The sequence below is a fragment of the Jatropha curcas genome, chromosome 2, assembly GCF_041381405.1.
Source record: "Jatropha curcas cultivar XTBG-Jc1 chromosome 2, XTBG_Jcur_1.0, whole genome shotgun sequence".
NCBI lineage: Eukaryota > Viridiplantae > Streptophyta > Magnoliopsida > Malpighiales > Euphorbiaceae > Jatropha > Jatropha curcas.
The window spans coordinates 31,981,390-32,000,561 of record NC_143152.1 but is presented as its reverse complement, the minus strand read 5'-3'; the positions used below and the strand labels follow the sequence as shown (position 1 = coordinate 32,000,561).

The window sequence follows — 19,172 nt, the reverse complement described above, 5'->3', positions numbered from 1 at the left end:
TAAAAGAAATATAACAAGATAGAGATTTAGAAAATTGTTCTTAGAAATGCCATGAAAAATAAAACTCTCAAATGTCGATATGTCCGAGTGGTTAAGGAGACAGACTTGAAATCTGTTGGGCTTCGCCCGCGCAGGTTCGAACCCTGCTGTCGACGATTAATTTTATTTTAATTTGCAGCTGTCCTCAGCCCCAGAGCTTGTCACTTCAAATTAACTAATAATTATGAGGATTCCCTTTCCAATACTCTTTCTTTGCGGCTGATGATTTCTTTAGTCATAAGATAATCATATATACTGGACAAAAAAAATTGCACAAGCAGTACGTAAGCACATATCATTATTCTTCCTTTTTTTTTTTTTTGGTGAGAACTGAGAAGTACAAAATTAATCACTAGATATACAGAAATCAATTCCCACAGAGATGCAATTTTTTTTATTTGGTTTGACATTTCCCAATTATTATGAACACCAAAACTACTAATCCTCCTATTTCCCATATCCATATCACCCAAACTTCTAAATTTTGGAAAACTCTCTCACTCTCACACTCACTCTGTATGTCTGTGTGTTACTGTTGCCCAAAACCCGACATTTATACATGCAGGCCCTTCAATTTCTGTCAAATTCTAAGAATAATAATGTCCATTGTCCCACCATTATGATCAATCATCCATACATCAATCATCATCACCGTTACCAAATACCAATCAAACTATTCTTGATCTTGATTCTCTCGAGAAATTGATTCAGCTGGTGCTTTGCACTTGCAGTACTGGCAAATGATAAATATCTACTGCAAAATCCAAAAATGAAAAACGAAAATACAGACAAACCTTAACCTCCGTTCCCTTTTCTTTTGTATCTTTTTGACACCTCACGTGAGACCTTTTTTTTTTTCTTTCTTTAACTTGTCGTTACGCAGTGCTGTCTCCACACATGCAAATTATGGTTGTGATGATTATGATGATGATGATGATGATGATGAGGTTGTGTCGCTACCTCATGACACCTCCTAAGTCCCTCTCCGTTCACCGGAAACCTCCATTCGTCACCTTCTCTCTCCTCCTCCTCCTCTTCTTCTTCTTCTTCTTCTTGAACCTCCTCCTCTTCTTCTTCTTCTTCTTGTTCTTGAACTGGTTGTTTTTCTTCATTAATATCCTCTAAATCTTCATCGTCTCTGATAAGATGCAATCTCAACCGTCCATCTTCCCTGTGAGCACGTAAAATTTCCGGCCTATCAATCCTAACCTCCGTTAACTCGAGCCTGCCATCTTTTCTCACCGGGCGGAGAAAGAAACACGGTTGGCCATTATGATTTAAAGAAGAAATAGGAGGTGGAAATTTCTTTACCTCTCTTCTTCTTTCTCCAATCTTTCTCCATTTAACCTTATCGGTTCTCGCTGATAATAACTCGTCAATCTCATCATCAACTCTTCTTTCATCGCAACTTTCAAATCCTAAACTTTCAGTGCAAGACATCAAACCATTAACACCACCACCAACATCATCAAGAAATCCAATCCCACCGGGATCTTTCTTGATCGGCGGTGAGGAAGACTTGACAGTAGCAGATTCAAGAATATTGGGTGTTTTACAAAAATCACCAGTGGCAGAGATTAACCCTAATCCACCATTAGTATTAGTTAAAAGACATTTGGAAGGCTTTTCTTGAACAACAGTAGTATTAGTATGATCATTAGAATCCGTGGGTATTGTGAGACCCAAAAAAGAGTGAACACTTTTCTTGCAAAAGCTCATCATACAGTGAAGCATAAAATAGAAAAAAAAAAGAGGAAAGGTTCTTGGTTGGAAAATGAAAAATGTATGTCTGAAAGGGGAGAGATAAAGGAGAAAAAGAGTATTAAATTAGAAATAATAAGATCCTCAAACCAAAGATAGGGAGAAAGCGAGAGAGAAGGTGAGGATTTAATTGAGGCATGCTATGGTATAGAGATTGCCAGCGTGACAAAAGGTGCTGAAATATTAGCTGTACTGATAGAGGAAACGGTGCCGGGTCCCACGTATGATTGCCTAATACTTCGCTTACATTTCCCTTCTTTTTCTTTTTTTTTTTTAATTTTTAATTATATATATATATATATATATATATATATATATATATATTCCACTTTATTTTCATTCATATTTATCTCATGTTTATTTTATCTTTTATCTGGTAACTCAACTTTAGCATTATCAGAAAAATTACTTAAACGCCATCTTGCTTACTGCAAGCATAGAAAAATTTATAATAAATATATATATAAATCAGGTATAGTCCGATTGATTTTTATAATTATAAAAAAATATTTTTTATAAATTTAATTTCATAATTAGTATGCTTTTCTCTGTCCACCGTACACTTTCCATTTTCAGAAAAATAATTAGGCTCACATTTTGTGCATATATATTAAATAAACATCCCTATCATGTATTTGAAAACTCGCACTTACCTTCCTCTCCCTCTCGCTCTCTTAATTTTGTATTTTAGTTCTTAGAAAGCAACATTTGTATTTATATAAATTTTTGTGTTCATAATCTATATAATGAATAATTAAAAGATAATCAATTAAAAAAAAAAATAATGTAATTAAAAATAAGAAAAATAATCGATAAACTAAATTTTAAAAATTTCAGTATGAATATTTTACAAAAATGGAGTATTATTTTGGAAATGATTTAGGGTTTAGGGTGAGAAAGAGGTCCTTGGAAGTTGTGAGAGAGTAAGAACAACAGGATAAGATGCAGACATGCAGTGGCCTTCAATTAGACAAAGATTGCCAACCCTCCTCACTTCTATTTTTAATTTGATTAATTGTAATAATAATTTATTTATTGATAAAATGTATATTAAATGTGGATAAAATAAGAAATTGCAAAAATTATTATCTGTTGAAAAAGAAAATAAGATTATAATTTGAAATAAATAAAAAGGTAAATAAATCTATCTTTATAATATGGAGGGAATGGTTACCATCTCCATATAATTACAAGCGTCCTTTAAGATAATTATATAAAAATTAAGAAAATAAAAATAATTATAATTAACCAAATTAAAACACATATTCCCTAAATACTAAAAAATAATAATTATTTTTTATAACTTTTTATATCTATCATTTAAGATTTTTAAACAGGCATTATATTATATTTAAATATCAACTAGAAGCAAGACAAACTTTGAGTTGGAAAAACAAGAAGAGGGAACTTCAACTTGCATAAGAGGATGGATATTTTCATTTATTTTTTTATTTTTTTGTGGCGCTATATATATATATATATATTCTGAGTTTATTACATCCTCAGTTCCTTGCATTTTTTGCATCACCAACATATGAATATATGATTGGTTCTCAGTACTCAGGACCTAGTCAAAGTCCAATGCAGCTTTTATTTATTTATTTATTTATTATAAGGGAATTAACGAATCTACCAAACTGCAGAACGACTACTTGTTAATCATTTGACGGTTTGGTTTATACATATATATATAATTAAGGAGATCTTGATATATAGTGGTTTTGATTTATTCTGCCAAGCAATAAAAAGATGCTTTGCAACTTGGATTGAGATACCAGATTTGATGGAATAGCTAGGAATTCTTATACTCATATTCTTTTTGAATTTAAACTAATTAATTTTCTTTAAATTGTAATTTGTATATTCTCAATTATGTGCATTCCATCGAGATGATTTTCTATTTTCTTTTATGATGATTTTCTATTTTCTTTTATGATATCGACTTTTAGATTATTTCGAATCTTAAAGAGCGATAGCATTTTTATTTATTATATGGCAAGCAACTAATTTATAACTTCCTTTTCAAGTCAAGCAAATACATGCTTCAAGCTGATTGAATGATCATTTACAACTGAGATGCTTAACTTAAAGCTTATATATATATATATATACAAGTACTTCTTGTACGGATAAGAGTCATATATAGAAGGAAACCTCTTAACCTACAGACTTAAACTTTACCGTGGAAGTCAGAACTAGGAGCGGAGGCAGACTTTAAAAATCGGGTAGAACTATTCTCTGCGATGAGTCCACCCTGCTTGGAACTACCCTCTGCATTGTTCTCGAAATTCTGAGGTGCTATGTTCCCATGACCAATTACTCTACGCCTAGTAGGAATATCATGAATAAGAAGCTACTCAGAAGCCCAGCTCCTAATGGCAAATTCATAATTAGTTTCTTCTCATTAGGTCCTGCCTTAGGAAACAAACAGCCTTGCACATCAGAGCTATAGAGAGCAAATACCAAGAAAACAGTCAGTGATGCAAAAGCATGCACAAAGTCTATAAGATTTATTCTGTAATTCTTTTCTTCACCAGAACCAATTAGTTCTTCTTGTCCATTACCATCACTATAATCACAAGCATTGAATACGTAAAATCCATTAAAGGTGGCAATTCCATAGTAAAGCTTATTATCTTTGCCAATGAAGCTATCAGTGAAAGAAGACAAAAAGCAAGCTAAAGAACAACAAACAATAATAGCTAATGTAAGGTACTTGTTGGCTATAATACACTCGCCATTAGTAGAGAAGGAAGGCACCAAGGCTACAAATAAAAGAACGGTTCCTGTTGCTTATAAGTTGGCTAGATTGGCTGCAGCAGCTCCTGCACCTTTAATGCCTGTTTTTGGCATTCTTATCCAGGAATTGTGATGCTGCTATTTGACTTTTTTGAAATTGTTATTTGGTGGGTTTGTTTAATTTGCATATAAGATGGTATTGGTCGTGGTTAATTAATTTTTATAGGCAAGTTGGAGTGGGGCAGGACCGTGAGTGTGCATGCATGGTGATGTGAGTAACGTGAGGTATATTGGCCAGTATAAGGTAGAAGATAGTGAGGGCTGCATGCATTACAGGAATTGACCTCCTGAGCAGTCACAATAAGTTACGCAAGTTGAGATAACGACTGAACATGGAAGGCTATATACTGTATTAGTATCCTATGACGGTTAACCAGTTCTTGATTTTGAAATCACATGCTCTCGTTTGTTCTCAGGTCAACTTTATTCCTCCTTATTATAAACAGTATAGCTAAAAAAGGAAAGAACCAAATTCGTTGTTCTATAATTCTGTTTTTATGGTGAACCAGTTACCATGTCTAACATTCTATAATAACAGCACTACAATGACAAGAATCTGATGCAGAACTAATCAACTCCTCACGACTTTCCCGTGAATGGTGCTAGAATTTTTCTTTAATCGATTCTATCTTATCAAATATAATTTCTTGATAATCAGTAGGATACAATATCCACGTGAACTTATTTCATTGATCATCTTATGTTGTATCTATACAACAAGAACAACTTACCAGAAATGGTGGAGTAGTTGCTGTCTTAGCTTTGATTATAGATTCTTAGACACGATAAACTTGCTAGCTGCCCAATTCTACCTGACCCAGACCCAGAAAGAAAGGCATGCCTCAAAAGAACTAGTTAGATTTTTGCTAGGATGAATTTACTCAAATTTACATGCATTCCATCCATGCATAACTATATATTATTATTTTCTTATTACGTATTGAGTCTAAATTTATTTATTTATTTATTAGTTTATACCACACATGTTCCTAGCCCATTAAGCAAAGTTTAATTCTACCAGCGCCGAGCCCATAAAGGAAAGTACTTTTGGTGGAGATTTTCTCTATTTACAATAATCGGACTCTTGACCTTTTATTTAAAAAGCTGAATCATTTCCACTCAGACCAATCCCGTCGGCAAATTGAATGTTTATTTTAGTATTCTGTCATTATAAGTTTATAACACAGGCTGCAAATTAAGTGGTGCAACTAGTTGAGTTGGTCCAGCTTACACAGCACCAAATATGTTTCTTGTCCTAAATTTGCCTGAAATACTAAACTCAAGCCTTTGCTGCAAACGGATTCAAGGACGCTTGTATTTCTTCCAATGTGCGTCCCTTAGTCTCCGGCACCAGCTTTGCGACAAACAGAACCGTTAGGCCACATATACTTGAGAATATGAAGAATGTTCCTGAGATCAAAATTTTAAAAAAGCTTAGATTTTACCCAAATAGCTTCAAGATCGAAAGAGTAAACTCGCATGTGAATAATTACCTGTTGAACTCCAATCCATTAGAAAGTTGAAAGCATAGGAGATAATCCAAGAACCTAACCAACTAACAAGTGTCACAAGACTTCCAGCTGGGCCCTTCATGTTTATAGGGAAAACCTGAAATTGAAACCATTTTCAGGCTTCAATAACTGAAAATTAAAACTTGCAGAAGTCAAGCCTTGGTTAGTTAACCTACCTCAGACATTATAACCCAAGGGATTCCTCCCATACCTAATGAGAATGATCCAGTGTATATCTGATCACGACATTACACATATTAGCACATATCAGAAACAATTGGACTTTTGTTGACTTTGAAGTTATACTAAAATTACCAGTACACCAACAAGTGCCAAAAATGGGGAGAATGCCGTCCATTTATGAAGGTCCTGCAAAGTCCAAGCTTTTTAGTTTACACAAAAAAATAAGGGGCAAAGAAGTAAGGCAAGCGATGAGTGTCCTGTTTTGAGAACCTGCAACAAAAATGACAATGCTGCAAGAAAGCAACCCAAGCATGTTCCAGCAGCAGAGATCTGTAAAGAATTGTAGACTTCAGCATGCATTTTTTATTCCAATATTACTTCACAAATTTGGGGCAATTTCCAATTCTACATGTGCTTACCATTAGAAGTGGTCTTCTCCCAGATATATCCATCAAGATTACTCCCAGTGCTGTCATTGGAATCTGCAGAAAATCAGTTCCGATGTTTATCTTAGAAAAGCATTAAGCAGATTGCAACACTTGTACAATGGTAAGAGGCATTTACCTGGACAACCACCATAGCAATAGTCCCAACACTACCAGAAAAACCTGCCATACAATTAGGGATTCATCATCTTTCTAATTCATTGACCACGTCGACAATGAAATATCTTCACATACCAGCTGCTACAAATATAGAACTTGCATAAAATGCAATGCCATTGACCCCTCCAAATTGTTGCAGCACCATCAGGCCAACTCCAACCTTAACAGAATTTCAATTTTAATATAAGTAACATTTCCAAAACCTAACAATACATGAGTACAATGCTATTTAGGATTAATTAAAGAGCTCACAATGAGTGAATGAGCATATTTCCACTGGAACAATTCAAATATGCCACCCTCAGAATGTCGTTGAAGAGTCTCCGTGTAATCCTATAAACAATATAATGAAGAACAAAACACAAGGTGTGCAAGAGATTTAACTCTCTTTTGAACATTAAGTGTTTGAAAAGAAAAGGATAGATTGAATGGAAACTAAAAGATTCAAACAATTCATGTATAAATAAAGTTAAAAACCTACTCTAATCTCAGCTGCTTCATCAGAAATATCAGCATTCTCCCCCCTAAGATGCTGCAGAGCAAGTTCGCACTCTTTCCATCGTCCATTTTTTGCCTGTCAGAATTATTTAACATTTAACACCACAATCTTTCCACTCTTGACAACATTCATATGCACACAATAAATGATAACCTTCTATCTAAGTTTCACAGGCATACCCATAGCACGTTTGATTTTCATTTTTCATGTTTTATGTTTTAGCACGAGAGTTGTAACATATTTCTAAAAGTTCCTTGGACCAACAAAAAATAAAACTTAACTATTCTTTTATTCTTTTAGTGCCAAAATTGAAATACATATAGATAATGACAATTCTCACCAACCATCTAGGAGATTCTGGGATGAAGAATAGCCCAAGAAGTTGAACAAGACATGGAATAGTTCCTAAATCAAACCACGACAAACCATGTATTATGGAATTACCTTTTGCATTACATTGAAACACCACACAAGGAGACAGAAATATTACCAACCAGCGCCAAAATCCGCCAGGACACAAAAGCTCCAATAAGATATGTTACTGAAACACCACAACATATCATCAACTGCAGAATCAGTGGTAATACTAATTAGTCTTATCGACAAAGCATATACCCTGCTTACCAATTATGCTATATAATTACCTGATGAACTGTTGTGAATCCTCCTCGTAGATTCTTGGGTGTAATTTCAGCTATAAATACAGGTACCTTTACATTAATGGAACTAAGGGATTAACGACCACATGTGAATGAGTAATCACATGATTACTGCAGTACTTGCAAAATACTTACCACATAAGAAAGAAGCCCCATCCCATATCCTACCAACATTCTTCCAACATCGAGCCACCAAGAAGCCTTGAGTAATGAATTCAAAGACAATAATAATGAATTCCAATATCCTATTACTTAAATGGGTGTCTCCAGGCCAATCTATGATTCATTTTCTTTCTAAAAAGGCATGGAGAGAAATGAAAGCCTCAAAGAATTATTCATTCTACTTGTAAAACATCCAGGAGAATCAGCAAATTTACAAAATTTTGGTCAGAAAAGGAGAGAAGGGAAGAGAACCTTTGAGAATGCTATTGCAAGCCATCCTATGATACAGAATATTTCGGAAAATCCCATTATCTGGTTCAAAAAAAAAAAAAAAAAAAAAGGCAAAAAATAGAGGAGTTTGATGTGGAACTTCACAGTATGGATAATGATAATGGTAGTAAAAAAAGGAGACTTACACCCCTTCGACCAATGTAATCTGCTATTCTCCCACTCATTATTGCACCTACCATTGCTCCAATTGTCAATATAGAACCGAAAAGTGAGTACTGCAAAATGAAATTAAATTGAAAAAGAAAAGAACAATATAAATTTCCACTTCAATCTCCTCAGACAGCAGAACAAGTAATTTTGCATGAAGGATGTGAAATTTTCTAACGGAAAAGAATGTAGTGAGTTCACAAACTCCAACTACGCATATAATCTAATCCAATCCAATATATATCATTAAGCTAAGGTGCCAATCCTTTAAAATAGATAAGGAATAAAAGACAAAACATGCAAAACTGAAAATTCCAGACTTAATTTCTGCTACTTGTTATTCTTTCACTGCCTACCTCCGCAACAGAGAGACCAAGGTCGTCCATTATTCCAGACTGAGTGGGTGATGAATATCCTATCTGTATACAAATACACCATTTTAGTTCGGTCTAGAAAGTCACCATTAAAGAAAAGATGGAAGCTTTTGCGTTTGGGGGATTTTGGAAGCATTAGTTAGAAAGTTGGCGTGGAGGTTAATTCCACACAAAAATTGACCAGAGAAGACTTCAAGTCCCACATAATTATCATATCAAACAGGGCATAATCTTTTTACACAAATTTATCATGTGTCAGGAACCAGACTTGAACTGGTGACACGAGTTGACCAAAAATTACTACATTACTTGCTATAGTCTTAATTAGAAAAATGAAGTTTAGTGTTATTCAGAGTACTTACAGCTGACCCAAAAACATATGAACCAGAAACAGCGATAAGAGTAGTCACCACCACAGTAGCTATTACTGAAGAACCTCCACTCTGCCCACCTGCAACACCACCATGATCTCCTCCACGTATCTGATGTCTATCTTTGAGAAGCAGATGACTCGATGTATCTCCTTCTTCTATACTTTCCTTACCCATATCTTGATTAGAATTAGTTACCACGAAACTGAAGAAAGAAACACTATGAAGTTGTTGTAAAAGTTCAAGACAAAAAGTGTTAGAGAGAGAGCTTCCAGCTCTCGCCTGTTCAATTTGGAGTTATTACGGCAAAGACAACAAAGGCCACAAAGACGACAAAGACAAGGAGAATAGAGTTGGGGTAGATAAGGGACCCACTTGGAGCTGGTTTTTTTAGGGTAATTACTATATAGTACTTAGATTTTTGTGAAATACACAAATAAGAACATAATTTCTAAAATTATATTAATTAGATAATTTTGTTCCCTAAAAGCTTCAATAGTTAACTTTCATTTAAGTAGATACCTTTAGAGATAATTCCTGTATAAGAACTTGTAGTGTAAAATTGTGAAAATTGAGGTTTTATTGATATACTTCACCAAACTTTATGGACTATATGGTAATTATTTTTAAAATTATTTTTGACATTTCATAGAAAAACTAATAATTGGATCTAATATAATGAAATTATAATATAAGGACAAAATAGTGTGATTTTAAAAATTAAGGTCCTTAATTGTGTATTTGCAAAAGTCTAGGGACCATATAGCAATTATCTTTTTTTTATTAAAGAAAAATGGATACTGCCTACTACTTGTAGTCTTTCTTTCAGCACATCGTCACTTTCTGCCTTGGTACAAATTTAGCAAGAAAACATCCTGCATAAATTTTGTGAAGGAAATCTTGCACCGTTCAACGAGTGAAATCCTATATATATATATATATATATATATATATAAATACACGCCATTTTCCATTTGCAGAATGATGTACATTCAGGTTCCACAGACATTATACATTAACCTCAAATATAATCACCACTCGAATTGCTGGATAGTATTTCCTTCCATTATACTACTAAGTACTTGTAGGTATATGAAGAAAATGAGTTTTTATTTTCTTGTTAACTTCACATTAATCTCTCAAGCACTTGTGTGAATAATCGATGCTTGTAATTCTTCTAGCATTCGTCCCTTGGTTTCCGGCACCACCTTCGCAATGAACAGAACAGCAGATCCGCAGAGTGCAAAGAGTATGAAAAAAGTTCCTGTCAATTTATCATAACATCTGTTAACTATCAAAGGGCATAGCAAGAAGAAAAGAAGATGTTTGACAGACGAAATGAAGTACCTGCTGAGCTCCATTCCATCATAAAATTGAAAGTATATGTAACAATCCAGGAGCATATCCATTTGATTAATGTAGCCAAGCTTCCAGCTGTACCCTTGATGTTTATAGGGAATATCTGGGATAAAAAATGTTAATCTAAGCCATTAAGTTTCCGTATCTTTCCACTTTATATGCCGAGTTAATATGAATGCATTTCAAACCAGAAATAGACATTAATCATACCTCAGAAATAATAACCCATGGTAATCCAGCCATGCCTATTGATACTGCTACGCTATATCCCTGTAACATGTCAGAGGATATACAATTCCATTGAAGAGCAGCCTAAAAGAACATTTTTTTTCAATCATGTTACAGGGACAGTGTCCACTTCTTGCAAGATTGAATTTGAGTTGAAAATGCAGTGAAAATTTTAAACAGAAACCATACTAGTAATTTTGATCAAAGGAATTGAATTGCTTTGAGTTTTCAGAATATCACGCAAAAATTTGCTGAAGTTGTCTTATGACGAAACATAAATATGTTAAGAGCTTCAGAATGAGGGTAAAATTTCTTTTCAATTGCATATGATCGATTAATGATTACCAATATGCCAATATAAACCAACAAGGGAGTGATTTCTTTCGCTTTGTGGAGGTCCTGTCATGAAATATTAACTTTAGACTTTCAGAGATTTGCCATATAAAAGCGTGAAAAATAAGAAGTTTAAGAAGAAATGCTGGAATATCACAAGCCATTTTGTTGACAAACCTGCAAGCAAAATGCCATTCCTATAAGAAAGCAACTTATGCCCATGCCAGAGGCAGAAACCTGCAAACATGAAAAGGGTTTTCACTACCTATTGGTTGATCAACTACATCATAAAATTGTAACTTAGATTTGTTGCATTCTAACCATGAGAAGTGGCTTCCTTCCAGATTTATCTATTAATAGTACCGATGCAGCTGTAGCTGGAATCTGCAAAAGAAAGCCTTGTCCAATGAGAAATGCATTAAGCAGAATCTCTCACCGCTAGTTAAACAGTGCTTACCTGGATGATAGCCATTGATATTAGCCCAACATTAATGGAAAAATCTGTCATCAACTAGACAAATATCAACAATTTTTTAATTTTTATATATCAGTAACTTACACAATGAAATTCTCAAAGCCTTTAATTTACCCGCTTTTTTGAAAATGGAGCTGCCATAATATGCAATTGCATTGATCCCTCCAAATTGTTGAAATAGTAGTATTCCAATGCCAACCTGAACAAAGTAGACAATCCATAGAATTTTAGATTAGTCCTGAAGAGTTTTGCCTTAAATTAGAATTTGCTGCAAGACTCACAATAAGAGAATGAGCATATCTCAATTGGAATAAATCTAAAATCTTAGATTCTGAAAGCCCTTCAAAGGTCTTAGTATAGTCCTGAACAAAAATGGAAGTTCATCTAAATTCAGATTTTGCAGCAATCATACTTAAACATCAGTTAAAAGCGGGAAACAAATAATTTTGTTATCATTGAGCATGAAGGAGGAAGTGTACACTAATATTAGCTGCTTCTTGAGAAATATCAGTATTCTTTCCCCTGAGGCTTTGCAGGGTCACTTCTAAGCATTTTTCTCGACCAACTTTTGCCTGTAGATTTTTGTACGCTTTAGCAAAGCAATATGATGAATGTTCCCTATATCTTTGGACAAGGAGAAGAAAAAGATACAGCACAACTCTTTTATGGTAATTTTTTTCCTTCATTAGTGGACTAGACTTTTTACTATAGCATTTTTTTTCCCCCAATTTTCATCATAGAAGAAGAAAAAGACTCACTCACCAACCATCTAGGAGACTCTGGAATGAAGAAAATTCCTATAGCTTGCAATACACATGGAAGAACCCCTTAAGACATCAACCAAAAGTAAGTGATTTCCATAATTTTGGATATGAGAATCAGTTCAATAAGAGGGACAACAAGATCTTACCAATTAGAGCTAAGGTACGCCAGGAAACAACAGTCCCAATAAAATACATTAGAGAAAGTCCACAACTTGTCATGAACTGCTCACTTGGCAAAATATAGAGGCAAAAAGAATGAGTCAATGAAATATAATGGTTCAATTCAATCAATGGTGGTGGTGTACTTTTTACCTGGTTAGCAGCTGTAAATCGCCCACGAAGATCTTTAGGTGTTATTTCTGCGATGTACACTGGTACCTATGAAAAATGCAAGTTTGTTGTAATAAAGAAAAAGCATGAATGCATGCAAAAATGTTTGCTAGGTAAGAAAATTGCACAAATAGCTTAATATATAATTGCAAAGTTAGCATACTTACCACATAAAGAGTAATCCCAATTCCAATTCCCATTAAAAGCCTTCCAACATCCAGCAACCAAGCGTCCTTTAAACAAGCATTGACATTAAATGCGTAATTATCACAGTCTGAAAACTTTTTAGACTTTTTTAAAACCATGCTTTATAAGTAAAGCATGAAATGAAATTTGAAGCAAAGGTTTTCATCTTTGCATAGGAAATGGGAAAAAGGAGCAAAAACCTGTGCAGATGCTATTGCAAGCCAGCCGATGATGAAGAAAATTTCAGAGACCCACATTGTCTGCATCAGAAAGCTAACAATTCATCGAGTCTAGTAGATAAGGTGACTGTGCAATTCAAATTTTACTCTGCAACAATAGATATTAACAGAACATCTCACATGTCTTCTACCAATGAGATCTGCCATAGTTCCATTTACTAATGCACCAATCACTCCTCCAATTGTAACGACAGAACCAAAAATGGAGTACTGCAGAATGAATTTTAAACCACACATGAAGAGATTCACTGGCAAATAAGTTAAAAAGTTGGCACCTTTTTCAACAAATCATTTACAGAAATCATAGTTTTAGGAAATGAAGTTGGGCAACTCAATTAATTACAAATATTTTCACTAATATAACAGTTAATGGTTCTTGCTTTTAGCAACAAGAAGAATCAAAAAGGGAAAAAACTAGTGCTCACATCAGCCGCAGACATGCCCAGATCTTCCATGATTCCAGACTGCGCAGGTGACGAATAACCCGTCTGTTCAACAATAATAATAAAAAGAAATCACAAAAATACTGGCTAATTCAACAGAAAGAAACAGTGAATATAATCTGAAGGGTCAAAGCTCAAGTTTTCTAATTATCCATTACGAATAATTACCGAAGGAGATAAAAATGCGAATCTTTATTTATAGCACTTACAGCACAGCCGGTAGCAAAAGAACCACAAATGGCAACCATGGTGCTTAGAACCACAGCAGCAGTGGCCAAACAATCCTTCTTTGAAAGGGGATCGTGAATGCCTTTGATATTGGTCTTCACTTCACGAAGAGCAGTTCTTTGAAGTAGAAGCGAGTCTTCTCTTTCTTGCATGGTTACCTTTCTGAAAAGTCAGTAAAACTGGAACTCGGACAGGGAAGGGAAGTGGACGATGGTGGTTGGATAAAGAGACGACTTTCGCTGGGTGGAAATTACCTTTTAACTTTCTAATTCTTAATTGATTCACCATCCATTTCATTATTGAGTTGAAATATATTTAAAATTATTCCTAATATATTTCATGCGGTTGAATAATTGGCGTGTCTTGCTTATCACCATCTCGTTCCTTGATCTGGAGGCCGGAGTTGTTCTTGAAACAATTTGTAGTTCTGTTTTGCGACAGTAAAGGAGATTCTCTTTTTTTTTTTCCTTCATTTTTATGGAACAAGGAAAAATGAAAGAAAGCGACAATGTCTGTTTGTGGTTTTTAAAGGCTGCAGTTAACTGACAACAGAAAGATCAAAGATATCGTGAACAAGATCAAAACTTTTCCTTTTTTTTATTATTTTTGGCAATTCAAGGGCGTCAAATAGTATACTGTTGGTGATACAACTGAACTCACAAGTACAATTACAGTAAATGGGTTCTTTAATCTCTTCACTGAAGAAAGTGGGTAATAGATGCTTGTAGTTCTTCCAACATCCTACCCTTAGTCTCTGGCACTACCTTTGCAATGAACACAACAGCTGAAGCGCAAATGCCCGAGAATATAAAAAATGTTCCTGTCATCATTTCCCCACAAAAATCTCTCAGCATCAAATATAAAACCATTACTGTGACATCAAAGAGAAGAATTAGGTACCAGCAGAACTCCATTCCATCAAAAAATTGAAAGCATATGAAACAATCCAGGAGCTTGCCCAGTTCACTATTGTCACCAAACTTCCAGCTGTACCCTTTACGTTTATTGGGAATATCTGAAATGGAAATTTTAGACCAAGTATGAAGCTGCTGCTTGTTATTTTTGCATTTGTATCAATATATATGCAGAGTTTTATAATATACTAATATACCTCAGACATTATAACAAAAGGTATTCCAGCCATGCCTACTGAGTAAGCTATACTGAATCCCTGTTAATAAGTGGCAATATCAAATGAATTAATCCATTCAAGCTCAAAGTAGAATTTTCAAAAAAATTCTGGATTTCAGTAGATCTTTCACTAGCGATTGGTTCAGGTGCGTAAAGTTTTAAATGTTATAGAAAAGTAAGCTCACAGTTGAGCATGTCAAGTCCTTAGATCCCTACATTCAGACTAGTTGATTGAGCATTTATTACCAGGATACCAATGTACACTAGAATTCCAGTGATCCCCTGTCCCTTGTTGAAGTCCTGCTTAAAAGAGGACAACATTACAAAATGACTATTTATGTTGGCAAGTGAAACCTAAATAATAATATCAAGTATCTAATTTTATTTGTTAGCAAACCTGCAGGCAGAATGCTAGTCCCACAAGGAAACAACTTAAGCACATACCAGAGGCAGAAACCTGCAAGATTTAAAGGACTCTCAAATCTCAGTACCTATTGACTTGTAAACTGCAAGGCAAATATAAGAACAAACTATATGACATTCTAACCAACAGAAGTGGCCGCCTTCCAGCTCTATCTGTTAAGATTATAGTGGCACCAACAGAAGGAATCTGCAAAAGAAAAAAGGTAGCATAGATAAAAATGAGAAAGCGATGAAACAGAATCCTGCCTCTGCCCGCATAATCGAAGTAGCACATACCTGAACAATGGCCATTGATATCAGCCCAACATTACTTGAAAAATCTGTCATCAACCACAGTTTTATTTTATAATTTTTCAAATTTTATATATGGTTGAATATATGACGGGACACTCTCAGCCTTGAATTTACCGGCTTTTTCAAAAATGGAGCTGGCATAGTATGCAATTGCATTGGTCCCTCCAAGTTGTTGAAACAGCATTATCCCAACTCCAACCTAAAATAGACCACGAAATATCAGATAATTCATGACAAAGAAGTAGTTCTTCCAAACTTCAAGATTTTTTTTAAGGCTTACAGTGAGAGCAAGAGCATATCTTTGCTGGAACAAATCTAAAAGTCTAGTTTCTGAGTGCCCTTGAAATGTCTCGGTATAGTCCTACGACAATAGAATTAAAGTGAATCTCATTTCTTATTCTGTTTATCCATTAGGAAAGAAAGAAAAGGTGTTCGAAGTCAGAAGTTTTACTCTAATGTTTGTAGCTTCTAGTGAAATATCAGCATTCTTTCCTCTTAGGCGCAGCAGACTCGCTTCTAATTCTCTTTCTCGACCAACTTTCGCCTGTAGATGTCTATATACTTTTAGGTAAAACAATACAATGAATGTTGACCACATTATTGCTGCATTATTGCATTACAAAGCAATAGAGGAGTATGCAGGTGTAATCAGCGAAAAAATGATTCTTGAACTTTTGTTTCACATACCACAGAATTTGAATAGAAATTTCTAGGACTTACCAACCATCTTGGAGACTCTGGAATGAAGAATATACCTAGAATATGCAAAGCAGATGGAACAGCACCTTGAAATCCATCCAAATCAGGGTTAGTCATCTTCATTACATTTTTAAGGCAAAAAACCAATTATCATTGGAAATTGAGGACCAGAAGATCTTACAACTGAGAGCCAAAGTACGCCAGGACACAACAGTTCCTATGAAATATGCTAGTGAAAAGCCACAGCATAACATGAACTGTACACTTGTAAAAAAATAGTTGCAATAAGAATGAGTTGATAGATAAAAAACTAAGCAATGGTTTAGTTAAATCACGGTGATGCATATGTATTACCTGGTTAGCACTTGTAAATCCTCCACGCACATTCTTAGGTGTTATCTCTGCAATATATACTGGTACCTGATTGCACAGAAGAATTTAAACGTTGTGAATAAACATGAAAGATTAATGGGGGGAATTCATAAAACAAATTAACAATAAATCTAAAGATAATAGACCATTACCACATACGCGATAATTCCTATTCCAATTCCCAATAAAAGTCTTCCAAGATCCAGCAACCAAGGAGCCTTTTAACAAGCAGTTGAAAGTGCAGTTCATTGCAGGAGGGAAAAAAAGTAAAAACTTTCACACCATATCCTTTCCGGTGAAGAAGGAAAAGGGAGCAAACCTGTGCAAATGCTATAGCGAACCACCCAGTAATGAAGAAAAATTCAGATACCCACATAGCCTGCAAGATAAAGGTAATTAGTTCAACTGAGAAGTAATAAAAATTTGGGTTTGTAATTGAAGTAATGAAAAAAAGAGAAAAAAAGGAACCTACAAATCTTCGACCAATGAGATCTGCCATTTTTCCATTTACTAGTGAACCTATGATCCCTCCAATTGTAATTACAGAACCAAAAAAGGAATACTGCAGATTGAAATTTTCCAATCAGAAGATTAACTAAACGGTAAACATGGAAGTGAAACTTGTTAGATTGCTGTGAAAAGATTAATGCTTACTGCTGCTACAGACAAGCCCAGGTCTTCCATGATTCCAGATTCTGCAGGGGATGAATACCCTGACTGCAAAAACAAATCATAAAATCATAATCAAATGGTATGCTAACTAGGCACTAGTTAGATATATCATCACACTATTGGTTGATTATGTACATAACTTGTAAAACAAAGAAATTGCTAGCCTGCTTTTTGGATAGTCAACAAGAAAATCATGCTAAGAAAGTGGAATAGTTTTGGTTAGATATATTTAAACATAGGGATTTGAAGAATTACACTAATTACTAATCCCTCTTTCGGTTTGGTTAAAATGGAGCAAAATTTTTGCATTTCATAAAATTCATCAATCAAAATCTTTCCTTTTTTTTAGAAGGACCAATCAAAATCTTTCAATTCATTGTCCATGTTTTTTGTCATTTTGTTTTTTTAAAGATGAGTTTATATACTTAGAACAACTGATGCTTTTGTTGAGAGAAATAATTTTCTAATATGAGTACATTATTTAGTGTTTTCAAAAACCTGTTGAGGTGGATTATTTAGAGCATAAAGGTTTTTGGTAACGCGCTTCCCGGAATCGAACTTGTGTTCTGGAAGAACTCTTATGGGGATTGTTGGTAAGGAGGAGTGTTATTTGATAAAGTACAAGGCAATCAATGTATCAAAAAGGAATGACTATGCTATAAATATATGCACAGAGCACTTACAGCACAGCCCGAACCAAAAGAACCGCTGATGGCGACTATTGTACTGAAGACAACAGCAGGAGTGACTGAAGGTTCACTTTTTATAATTGGTAAGGAGCCATTGATGGGTTTACCTTCTTCTACAAGAATAAGTGTAGAGGTTGGGAGGAAATCTTCTTCCATATTTGCTCTCTCCATTTCTTTATTTTCGTGAACAAGAAAGCAAATACAAAAAACTTCAGTAGATTTGAGTGATACATCAATTTTATTTTTATATTATGATACTTGGTGTATGACCGACGGATAAGTATTTGATTCCATGAAAATATGCACACCAGCTTCATGTGTTCAGCAGTTTATTTTAACAATTAATGATAAACTACTAATTAAGATTAATTAATTTAGCTGACTTTCAGCTGGGAAACGAGCAACTGAAGGTTTGATAGTTTCTTGTTACGGTCGGCTTGACTAATATATTGTAAGAAAAATGTGCACAAGATTAGGCATTTATCTATGAATTATTGCAGTCAGATTAATAATACATGGATATGCAAGAGAAGGAGGTTTGGCTTGACTAAGAAAGCTTTCTTGGTTTCTTCCATTCTTGCAAATCCATGTTTCTTCAGATGTTTTTTCTGAACTGGGTTTTAAATGTTTTGAATCAGTAAAATGTGTAATGTAAGAAAATATATTACAGAAAATTAATCTAATAGTTACTGATGTCACTAATCAATATTAGATTAAGTATTGAAGGCTGCAGTTTAACTGACATCAGAAATATATCATGAACAAAATCAAAACTTTTCTTTTTTCTTTAATTTTTTTCTTTTTGGCAATTCTAATAATGTACTGTTGGTGATACAATTAAATGTTATTACAGTTTCCTCATTGGAGGAAGTGGGTAGTAGATGCTTGTAATTTTTCGAACATCCT

At 34.4% G+C, this 19,172-nt stretch overlaps 4 protein-coding genes, 1 non-coding gene and 1 pseudogene across 12 annotated transcripts; 1 reads left to right on the top strand and 5 right to left on the bottom strand.

Moving 5' to 3' along the window:
* The first annotated feature begins 73 nt into the window (after positions 1-73).
* On the top strand, positions 74-155 carry TRNAS-UGA (transfer RNA serine (anticodon UGA)). The gene has a single exon. It is a non-coding gene; the product is annotated as a tRNA-Ser (tRNA).
* A 153-nt stretch (positions 156-308) lies between these two features.
* LOC105647594 (FANTASTIC four-like protein (DUF3049)) lies at positions 309-2,074 on the bottom strand. Its single transcript, XM_012233738.2, has one exon. It carries the CDS (start codon positions 1,771-1,773, stop codon positions 904-906), a length of 870 nt encoding a protein of 289 aa, XP_012089128.1. The 5' UTR covers positions 1,774-2,074; the 3' UTR covers positions 309-903.
* A 1,724-nt stretch (positions 2,075-3,798) lies between these two features.
* LOC149498641 (inactive Serine/Threonine-kinase, putative (DUF679)) lies at positions 3,799-4,922 on the bottom strand. Its single transcript, XM_089718346.1, is given in 2 exon segments — positions 3,799-4,137; positions 4,140-4,922. Coding segments are annotated over 2 exon segments (681 nt in total). The 5' UTR covers positions 4,654-4,922; the 3' UTR covers positions 3,799-3,970.
* Positions 4,923-5,732: 810 nt separating this feature from the next.
* Positions 5,733-9,720, bottom strand: LOC105647595 (sugar transporter ERD6-like 5). 2 transcript variants are annotated; one of them, XM_012233739.4, is made up of 18 exons: positions 9,393-9,720; positions 9,013-9,075; positions 8,635-8,724; positions 8,471-8,530; positions 8,192-8,257; positions 8,042-8,107; positions 7,888-7,963; positions 7,738-7,802; positions 7,380-7,472; positions 7,151-7,231; positions 6,974-7,058; positions 6,858-6,901; positions 6,713-6,775; positions 6,564-6,623; positions 6,426-6,479; positions 6,287-6,346; positions 6,093-6,207; positions 5,733-6,009 (listed from the first exon to the last, which is right to left on the bottom strand). In XM_012233739.4, the coding sequence occupies exons 1-18, from the start codon at positions 9,576-9,578 to the stop codon at positions 5,879-5,881; spliced, it is 1,458 nt and encodes a 485-aa protein (XP_012089129.3). In that variant the 5' UTR covers positions 9,579-9,720; the 3' UTR covers positions 5,733-5,878. The 2 variants fall into 2 exon arrangements, with proteins under 2 accessions (XP_012089129.3, XP_089573853.1); XM_089717727.1 differs by lacking the exon at positions 9,013-9,075.
* A 790-nt stretch (positions 9,721-10,510) lies between these two features.
* LOC149498640 (sugar transporter ERD6-like 5) lies at positions 10,511-14,451 on the bottom strand (annotated as a pseudogene). The gene is made up of 18 exons (XR_016319397.1): positions 13,968-14,451; positions 13,741-13,803; positions 13,436-13,525; positions 13,277-13,336; positions 13,058-13,123; positions 12,873-12,938; positions 12,707-12,782; positions 12,559-12,623; positions 12,276-12,368; positions 12,078-12,158; positions 11,911-11,995; positions 11,779-11,822; positions 11,643-11,705; positions 11,499-11,558; positions 11,334-11,387; positions 10,971-11,030; positions 10,749-10,863; positions 10,511-10,665 (listed from the first exon to the last, which is right to left on the bottom strand). The product of XR_016319397.1 is annotated as a sugar transporter ERD6-like 5 (transcript).
* Positions 14,452-14,550: 99 nt separating this feature from the next.
* Positions 14,551-18,489, bottom strand: LOC149498639 (sugar transporter ERD6-like 5). Of its 6 annotated transcripts, none has more exons than XM_089717728.1 (18): positions 18,261-18,486; positions 17,560-17,622; positions 17,378-17,467; positions 17,225-17,284; positions 17,058-17,123; positions 16,888-16,953; positions 16,715-16,790; positions 16,555-16,619; positions 16,286-16,378; positions 16,115-16,195; positions 15,949-16,033; positions 15,817-15,860; positions 15,665-15,727; positions 15,515-15,574; positions 15,364-15,417; positions 15,098-15,157; positions 14,887-15,001; positions 14,551-14,806 (listed from the first exon to the last, which is right to left on the bottom strand). In XM_089717728.1, the coding sequence occupies exons 1-18, from the start codon at positions 18,435-18,437 to the stop codon at positions 14,682-14,684; spliced, it is 1,443 nt and encodes a 480-aa protein (XP_089573854.1). In that variant the 5' UTR covers positions 18,438-18,486; the 3' UTR covers positions 14,551-14,681. The 6 variants fall into 6 exon arrangements, 5 of the variants coding, with proteins under 5 accessions (XP_089573854.1, XP_089573857.1, XP_089573855.1 ...); XM_089717731.1 differs by lacking the exon at positions 18,261-18,486 and adding an exon at positions 18,076-18,192; XM_089717729.1 differs by lacking the exon at positions 18,261-18,486 and adding an exon at positions 17,833-18,006.
* Between the last annotated feature and the right edge of the window lie 683 nt (positions 18,490-19,172).

Excerpts from the sequence above, each read along its gene's own strand:
- LOC149498639 (XM_089717728.1), bottom strand. The coding sequence starts at position 18,437 with ATGGAGAGAGCAAATATGGAAGAAGATTTCCTCCCAACCTCTACACTT. Across the intron at positions 16,379-16,554 it reads CAGAGTCTCCAAGATGGTTG|GCGAAAGTTGGTCGAGAAAG; the intron begins GTAAGTCCTAGA and ends AGACATCTACAG. Across the intron at positions 14,807-14,886 it reads GATGGAATGGAGTTCTGCTG|GAACATTTTTTATATTCTCG; the intron begins GTACCTAATTCT and ends AAATGATGACAG.
- LOC105647595 (XM_012233739.4), bottom strand. The coding sequence starts at position 9,578 with ATGGGTAAGGAAAGTATAGAAGAAGGAGATACATCGAGTCATCTGCTT. Across the intron at positions 7,232-7,379 it reads ATGAAGCAGCTGAGATTAGA|GATTACACGGAGACTCTTCA; the intron begins GTAGGTTTTTAA and ends TATTGTTTATAG. Across the intron at positions 6,624-6,712 it reads GGAGAAGACCACTTCTAATG|ATCTCTGCTGCTGGAACATG; the intron begins GTAAGCACATGT and ends AATTCTTTACAG.
- LOC105647594 (XM_012233738.2), bottom strand. The coding sequence starts at position 1,773 with ATGCTTCACTGTATGATGAGCTTTTGCAAGAAAAGTGTTCACTCTTTT.